Source organism: Aulostomus chinensis, chromosome 12, assembly GCF_037954235.1.
Source record: "Aulostomus chinensis isolate RoL2024-O1b breed Wild chromosome 12, RoL_Achi_v1.0, whole genome shotgun sequence".
Taxonomy (NCBI): Eukaryota; Metazoa; Chordata; class Actinopteri; order Syngnathiformes; family Aulostomidae; genus Aulostomus; species Aulostomus chinensis.
In genome coordinates, this window is record NC_141331.1 from 11,470,958 (window position 1) to 11,479,432 (window position 8,475).

Here is an 8,475-nt window from a genome sequence, read left to right on the forward strand (position 1 = left end):
AAAAATGAAGGTTTAACACTTTGTATTTGGTGCACTAGAATTTTCTGTGACCCCGGCAACTTCAGGACACACATTGCGCATGCGCTTGGCTCTTCTGGACGTTTCCTCACGTGGAGAGATACCCCCTTCAGTGTGTCAGATCCACGCTCACGAGGAACCTGGACTACAGCTCCACGCCGACACCCAGACTTAACACATAAAAATGGTGAGAATTCTTCCAGAATTTGTGATGTTTAGACTAAAATCTAGATGCGGCATAGCCGGGGGAACGTTCAAATACGAAGCTTCATGCCGGCTAGCATCTGTGCCCAAGTTATCATTAGCAGCTAATATAATGTTAGCTTCCTGTGACAATCAGCCACAAGGTCAAGTCGCCGAAAAGAAAGGTGAGACGCAGGATTTATTTAGCGACTTCGAACAGGTTAGGTTAGCAGACAGCAGGTGAGCAGATAAAAGAGTTAACAGCTAAGCTAACTGATACTGACATTCATCACCTCAGTCGTAGCATGTGGACGAATGAAGTCAGTTCGGTCATGGACCTTTGTCTGTAAACTGTCCCTCACATTTATATCTTGCCTTACTTACGATCTTAATAATGAAAAGATTAATGACGTATTTATTATTTCCACGTCTAGCTGTCTCCATGTCGCCTGACCTCTTGACCTTAGTCATGGTTGATCATGCTCATTTTTACCTGTGAGTAAATGTACTTAGCAGTAAAAATACAGGCTCTTATCGTACTTCACGTAACAACCAGTAGATGTGTGTGTATCATTTGATTTGCAAAGTTTTCTGAAGTCGACTCGTTGCCTTGGGGACAATTTGAAAGTACCGAAGTACCCCGAATAAAACATTACAGACTCCAACAAAGGTGGTTTATTACACAAACTTGGTGTAGCAGACCTTATTGGTCTGGATTCAAATTGACCTTTCACACAATTTGTTTAAAAAATTAGAGTGCATAAGGAAAAAAAAATTAAGAAATGTTACGAAATGCGTAGAGTAATCCACCATGGGTGAAATGGTTAGGAAGTGTAGTGTATTATTCAACATGTATTTCTGCCTCACTAGGAAGAAATACATGTTGAATAATACACTGCATTTCTCTGAAACTGTCCTTGAATGTTATGTTTAAAGACCTGAATAGTTTATCTCTAGTCAAGGCTATCATCATAGGGTGTTTGAACTTTTTTTTCTGCAGGTATGACTGATTCTAGAAAATTCCAAGTTGCCTTCAAATTATCAGAGGATTTTATTTGTGAGCTGAAGGGTCCTTGTACTTTGTTGCCTCTGGGCAAACAGTCACAAGGACAACAAGAACAGTCAGAGACCACAAATCTCCACCAAGGCTGAAAAATCCCCAGAATTTATTGTCTTGTGGTCAGGCCTTTTGTGTTACCACTGTTATCAGAGGACATTGGCAAACTGGCTGCTCCACATTAGTTTCCTCTCTTATTCATCTTAGAGCAAATACACGCACAGTTTTATTATTAATTATCCTCAAGAAAATGTTCATAAACATTTATAATATTGAAATATTTCCAAAATGATTACAAATATTCCTGCATATTTTTTTTACTGGGATATTTCACTAGAGATGAATTAAAATTTCTGATCTGGTATATATATATATATATATATATATATATATATATATATATATATATATATATATATATATATATATATATATATATATATATATATATATATATATATATATATATATATATATATATATATATATATATATATATATATATATATATATATATATATAAAAATAAATAAATAATCCTATTCCTATGTGCCTTAAAACGGTGAAGGTTCATCCTGGACCACAATGCATTTTCCTCCTACATTTCAATTGTTGTAGTTTTTGAGAAATTTTGCTGACTAACTTCATAAGTGAAACTATAACTTAACAGGAGTTAAAAAAAAAAGAGGGACTCTCACTCCTGGCCAGTCAACAAACTGGAGAGCCCCCAACACACACACACACACACACACACACACACACACACACACACACACACACACACACACACACACACACGTCCTTCTCCCAAGGTCACCAGTACATCTGCTGCCATCAGCGGCTGTTTTAAATCGGCTGTCCTCCTCCATTTTCTGAACGCTGACCAGAATTAAGAGCAGCTGTTTCTGATCACAGTAATTTTATTAATTAGGTTGTCTGAGTGCTGACAGTCAGGGAGCAGCCTCTTCAGGTTGTGGTCCTTGCTTAATCTCCTCTCCCATTCCTCTACAAACCAGCACATGTGGATAAGTCATTTCTGTATGTTGACGACAAATAAGCTTTCTAAGTTTAATATTAGATTGAAAAGAGAACGCTATCAGCTGCACCAAGTTATGAAGGCATCAGTTGGTGTACTTGCAAGTGCACATGTTGCACAAGTCAGTGGGGTTAGAGTCCCGATCATGTAACACAAGATCTCCAGACTGCCCCCTAGTGGGTATATTTTGGTACTACCGCTAAATCGACCGCTTTATTCAGTTGTGGCTAAAGGGTAACACCTTTTACTGATTGTTTTGGCTAATTTTCCAATTCATACTCACTTGCAGGCCTTCAGAAAGTTCCTGCCGTTGTTCGACCGGGTGCTGGTGGAGCGCTTGACAGCGGAGACGGTAACGAAGGGGGGTATCATGCTGCCAGAGAAGTCTCAGGGGAAGGTGCTGCAGGCCACAGTCATGGCAGTTGGACCTGGCTCTGTTAACCAGGTAGTGACCCACCGCGAGGCCTGCTGTTGAAAACAAAGAAGTGTTTTGTCACTGTGGTTTGAGCACTTGAGCTGCTCTTGATGTGATATTTTTATTCTCAGAAAGGGGACTTGCAGCCTGTCAGCGTGAAGGTGGGAGAGAAGGTGCTGCTACCAGAATACGGAGGAACTAAAGTCATTCTGGATGATAAGGTGCACTTCTTAAATGGCTCCATCAAGTATGTTTGCTCAAGTATGTTGCTCATGGTTTAATATCTGTTCTTCTGCCCTCTAGGACTATTTCCTGTTCCGTGACGGAGACATCCTCGGTAAATACATGGAATGAGTCCAGTCTTGTTTTGTCCTGTTCAAGATCATGTAAAGCCCCTGCCATTCCCCCGAAAGAAGAAATTAAGTTGCCTCATTCATGTCTGTTTTTTCTATGTTATTGCAACTGTACATAATTCTAATCACATTTTGTTACAATAATAAAGGTGAGCTATTGGTGGTTGACTCCTGATACTTTCTGAGAATAATCAGCTGTTCACTTTGTGTCAGAGGTATCCTAAGATCAAGATGCACTCACAGAATATTATGATTTCAGCCACATCTCCCTTCACTGTAGTATGTTTGTCCTGAGACAAGATAAAGCAACGTACTCCATTTCACAAGATTAAATGATTTGACAAAGATTAACCCTCTTGTTCTCAGTTAATTTCTTTAATTAGGACTTGAAATAAGATGTCTATTTGCAGTAAAGGTGCACAATAGGAACCTATTGGATGGCATTTCGCCCTGGGCTCGATCCCTTGGTGGCAATAAAGGCTACTTATAGAATAAATTGACATAGTCAATGAAATTTTGACAATCTAAGGCACGAAGTCTGCCTTGATATCTATGGTATACTAATAAATTGGCTGGGACATTGGAGGTCTGGAAATAATTGTATCTATTCTATTTATTACACACAATGTTTCCACAAAAAAAAATCAGTATCCCCACCAGTATGAAGAATGATATATATTTTTCACTTTAATAATACTTTGTTTTAAGGAAAACCTAATTTGACAGTTTCTCCTTGTAGTGGATCACTAGAGAAATTTCACAATTTGCACTGAACACATTGGCTTAAAAGTGCTTTTTATTCTTGATACTTAGTATCGTACTTTGTGTACTCTATTGTATCTTCTTGATGTTTTTGCAAGCAATATACAGTAAATAAAGTATCAATTTATTATGTTTTTTCTTTTTTACCTGTTGTCATAAGGTATGTAAGTGAGTTGCAGGGGCAAAGTTAAATTTCCCCCTGGATGATATTAAGTCAAAAACTAATCTTACCAACTGAATTGAGTGAAGTGTGATTTCAGTAAATTAATATTCAGTGTGAAGGAAAATATAAAGAGAAAGTAATTTAAGATAATATCTTATACTTTTTAACCTTGATAGCTGTAACTTTAAAAATGAACGTTTTATACGTATTTTTGTTCGTAATTTCGGCCCGTTTCTGTGGCATCAGGAGAGTTGTGGGTTCGTCACATCCGAGTCCGCCGCTACAATCCAGCGGCTGACGAACATCCGGGTATTCTGTCGAGATGGTCATGGCGGAGGGTACTGCAGTTCTCAGGAGGAATCGGCCTGGAACCAAGGCAAAGGTACCTTCTCACCTGTCTATCATAGATTATTATTACTGGAAATGATCCCCGGCAACTATGCGACGCAGTTTAGTTCGAATCGCGTTGTTTTTCTCAATCTCATGCCGATAAAAAAGGTCGCAGACAACATGTAGGACAGGGGCCCGACCTGGATATAGCCAGCTAGCTGACGTTAGCTGTTGCTCCGTCTAGTTTCGGGAGTAACGTCAACTTCACATCTCGGTGCGACAGGCAGTATAGCCGGAGTTGTGAACTATGTAGGCGGCCTGGTCAGTAGAGTTGTTACACAGTTATAAACAACAATAACAACGGCACATTGAAGTGCCCTGTATTTGTTTGCCTGACAGGAAGAAGTCGAAGCCCAGCTGACGTTAATAGCTAGCTAGCTAGCTAGTTTGGTAGTCGTGGGTAATTTAATGTAAACGGCTGTGATTGAAGTTATCCTAGCTATCATAACATTCAACTTAGGTAAGCAAGTGTTTGCGTTAATAGTTGGTGTTCGGGAATGTTTTGATTATTTGTCACACTTCGTTTCGGGTTTTGCCTCGTCTTGGTAGTAAGCGTCAGATGACAGCTGTACAGTGAAGCATTTGTTGTGCTATGTTAGTGTTCGTCTAGTGTGGACTAAATGTGTCCTACTCCCATGTGTAGGATTTCTACAACTGGCCGGATGAATCATTTGAGGAGATGGACAGCACCCTGGCGGTCCAACAGGTGTGTGTGTGTGTGTGTGTGTGTGTGTGTGGGGGGGGGGGGGGTGGCTTGGCAAGACGTCGATACAACATCGATATGGTGATATTAGATATGTTATCGTCATAAAGTATGAATGTAGCTCTTTCCTAGCACAAGTGTTGACCTTTTCTGCTTTGAAGGCTGCATTACATCAAATCAATGGGATTTTCTGAACCTGGTTGACTCTTTTTAACTGCCCTGCCTTTACCTACTTAGTCATGATATCCAACATCTTTTTTATGTTAATATTTTGTGAAAGAACTGTCAATGTCATGATTGAATATGAAAAGTATTAGGAGATTCAACCCTTTAACATTTAGAAAATTGTACCACCGTACTGCAACGGACCATTGAGTACATTTAAACTATGCAACACGATTGTACACTACATCTCTCACACTATTGCATGTCAGTCTGTAATAGAAGCCGCCCTCGTTCAGGAGAACCTACATGGTATTGTGATAAGAAACATGAGCTGCTCTGGAGTCCTGATTTCAGTGCTCCAGTAGAAACTCCACACAAGAGTAGCTGCACTCTGCTCAGTGGGCTAACATGGTTTCACGAGGCTGATGGATCTTGTTTGTGAGTCAGAGTTAGCATTGAGTCACGTATGCTCTGTTACAGTACATACAGCAGAATATTCGGTCAGATTGCTCCAATATCGACAAAATCCTGGAGCCACCTGAGGGTCAGGATGAAGGAGTATGGAAATATGAGCACCTCAGGTATGAAAATTAATAAATGCTTCTTACAATGTAATTTTACCCGATTGTTCAAGTCCTTGTTGGATTTGTTGAGATCATTCACTGACTTAAGCTTATGTTTTTGTTGCTGACTCTCCGGTCTCACTTGTAGGCAATTCTGCTTGGAGCTCAACGGCCTAGCTGTCAAACTGCAGGTAAATGTGCTCTACTCATCCACACATGTCCCATTCTCCCACGTGTTGGTACTTTGATACCAGAATTACCAGATTTTCTTTGTTCCTTAAAGAGTCTTTTCACCTGCTGGTTATTAGTTGCTTTGCTTTACATACTGTTGGAGTCTGAGAGTAATGACAGAATTCAAATCCAATTTAACCAACTTCTTGGGGGGGTCTGGAGCTTCTCCCAGCTGGCATTGGGTGAGAGGCGCACCCATTGCAGAGCCGTCAGGAGAAATTAGGGGCTCAGTATCTTGCTCAAGGATACTTGGACATGGTCAGCGGGGGGAAGTGAGGATCGAACCAGCGACCCTTCGGTTGCTAGACGACCGCTCTTCCTCTGTTCCTCTTTGTGTATTCTGTTTCAAATGGATAAGGATCTTGATTTGTCCGGAGGTGAATCCACCTCATCTTTCTTAGAAATCACTGCTCCTGGTCAGAAAAGTGGTCATGGGCCATCTGACTACAGTTACATTTCCTAACGTTCAAAGGGTATTATTTTTCACAATCTACTGGTAACTTAGCAGGACAGATAAGTATCAGGGGTCCCCAGTAGTGACGGCTGTCTCTCCTCTCCCAGAGCGAGTGCCATCCAGACACCTGCACCCAGATGACAGCCACAGAGCAGTGGATCTTTTTATGTGCTGCCCACAAGACACCCAAAGAGGTGAGTCATGAATCATCCTCTCTCATCTCACTCCTGTCTACCATATTTAAATCTCCGCTACACTATAATTAAACCTTTTAAAACTAATGTGGGTTTTTTTCTCGGTTTTGCTGCTGCATGTGCAGTGCCCTGCCATCGATTATACCAGGCACACGCTGGACGGAGCTGCCTGTCTTCTCAATAGCAACAAATACTTCCCCAGCAGGTGTGTGCTTGTGCATGTCCATGAGTGCAACTGTGGCTCAAGATGTAGTGGGGATCTTTGTACGCGGCAGACGTGATGAGTAGTGGGTGTTTTCTGCTTGCAGGGTGAGCATCAAGGAGTCGTCAGTGGCCAAACTGGGCTCCGTCTGTCGTCGCATCTATAGGATATTCTCTCACGCCTACTTCCATCATCGCCAGATATTTGATAAGTATGAGGTATGGATGAAAAGCCCTCAACCGCTTTACAAGTAAATGCAGGCTTAATCGAGTGTAAATTTGTTTGTTGTAAAGAAGCCTAGACTTTTAAATTACGCAACAAGCGTGAGCTGCTGAAAGCAAAATGAGGGTGAAGAAACGAGGTGTCAGTTTAAATTGTTTCACACGTGTGTTTGTACAGAATGAAACGTTCCTGTGTCACCGCTTCACACGCTTTGTAATGAAGTACAATCTGATGTCCAAGGACAACCTGATTGTGCCCATCCTGGAGGAGGAAGTGCAGAACACCTCGTCGGCCGGGGAGAGTGAGGCCTGAGATACCACACCGCCATGAGGGAGACACATGTGAACACACACACACAACACACATTACAGAGACACACTCTCCCACCTGCACATACAGGACATACATACATAACATCTACACACTACTGTACAGTGTCCATGTCTCTCCTCCCCAGTCACCTGTGTCTGTCTCCAAGGAAATAAAGATTACAGGGTGCGTAGTTTGACCAGACAAGATGACATTTTCTGTCTATTCCCATTCTGTCTGTCACACGCTCTCACACTATTCCTTTAGGGAACCTTTTATCTCTTGAGCAGCTGGATTTGCAAAAACAAAAAAACAAAAAAAACCAACCTATGTAATCACAGTGACTTGTATTGTTGACGACGGCACACACTGACAGCCATCCCCCTCTGTAAATAACCCACACTCCCCTCTTTATTCACGATCATGTTCTGATGCTTTACTTTCTTTGTCTGCTTCCGTTCTCTATTCGCTTGTGTTGCCTACCTGTCGGTCTGGGGGGTGTCCCATGAAATGGATCAATAAATTAGCCTGCTGACTTCATGACGCTATTAAAACACAACGTAGGTGTGACTTGTGTGGTAGTGAACCGACAAACTAATCCCCTAGCTTTGTGCGTGTGCTCAGAGTTAGATATTCTTTCTCTCTGGTGTCTGAAATGTTCTTTTAGGAAAGCTCGTTGGCTAACTCTGATCCTGCGTTGTGACATGCCCCTCTTTTGATATAAAATGTGTCCGATATGCCACTTTGTCCTCAAAATGAACAAACCTTGGGTTAATTAGCAGCTGTTTGGAATATCGGTTACATTTACTCACCGGAGCACAACCTCCTTTCTTTTCACCTCTCCCTCTCTCTCATTAAGTTATTTTGTGGGAGGAGTCTTCTCAATCCAACCCACTTTTTTTTTTTAATGGACTAAAAATTTTGTTACTGTTGACATTTTCATGATGTCTGTTAATAAAAAAAGACCTATTATTCAGGCGGTTGTGTGGGTGTTGGTGCTTTTGTCTGAGTGAATTTGGGCTGGAGTAATGTGGGAAGATTCAATTAAAAGGGGC

General features: G+C 41.2%; 2 protein-coding genes across 2 annotated transcripts; both read left to right on the top strand.

The window, feature by feature from the left end:
- Positions 1–47: 47 nt before the first annotated feature.
- On the top strand, positions 48–3,230 carry hspe1 (heat shock 10 protein 1). Its single transcript, XM_086220127.1, has 4 exons — positions 48–205; positions 2,584–2,739; positions 2,841–2,930; positions 3,013–3,230. The coding sequence occupies exons 1-4, from the start codon at positions 203–205 to the stop codon at positions 3,061–3,063; spliced, it is 300 nt and encodes a 99-aa protein (XP_086076253.1). The 5' UTR covers positions 48–202; the 3' UTR covers positions 3,064–3,230.
- A 1,005-nt stretch (positions 3,231–4,235) lies between these two features.
- mob4 (MOB family member 4, phocein) lies at positions 4,236–8,396 on the top strand. The gene is made up of 8 exons (XM_086220129.1): positions 4,236–4,369; positions 5,021–5,083; positions 5,726–5,826; positions 5,957–5,999; positions 6,601–6,687; positions 6,813–6,892; positions 6,996–7,107; positions 7,289–8,396. The coding sequence occupies exons 1-8, from the start codon at positions 4,310–4,312 to the stop codon at positions 7,421–7,423; spliced, it is 681 nt and encodes a 226-aa protein (XP_086076255.1). The 5' UTR covers positions 4,236–4,309; the 3' UTR covers positions 7,424–8,396.
- Positions 8,397–8,475: the final 79 nt, after the last annotated feature.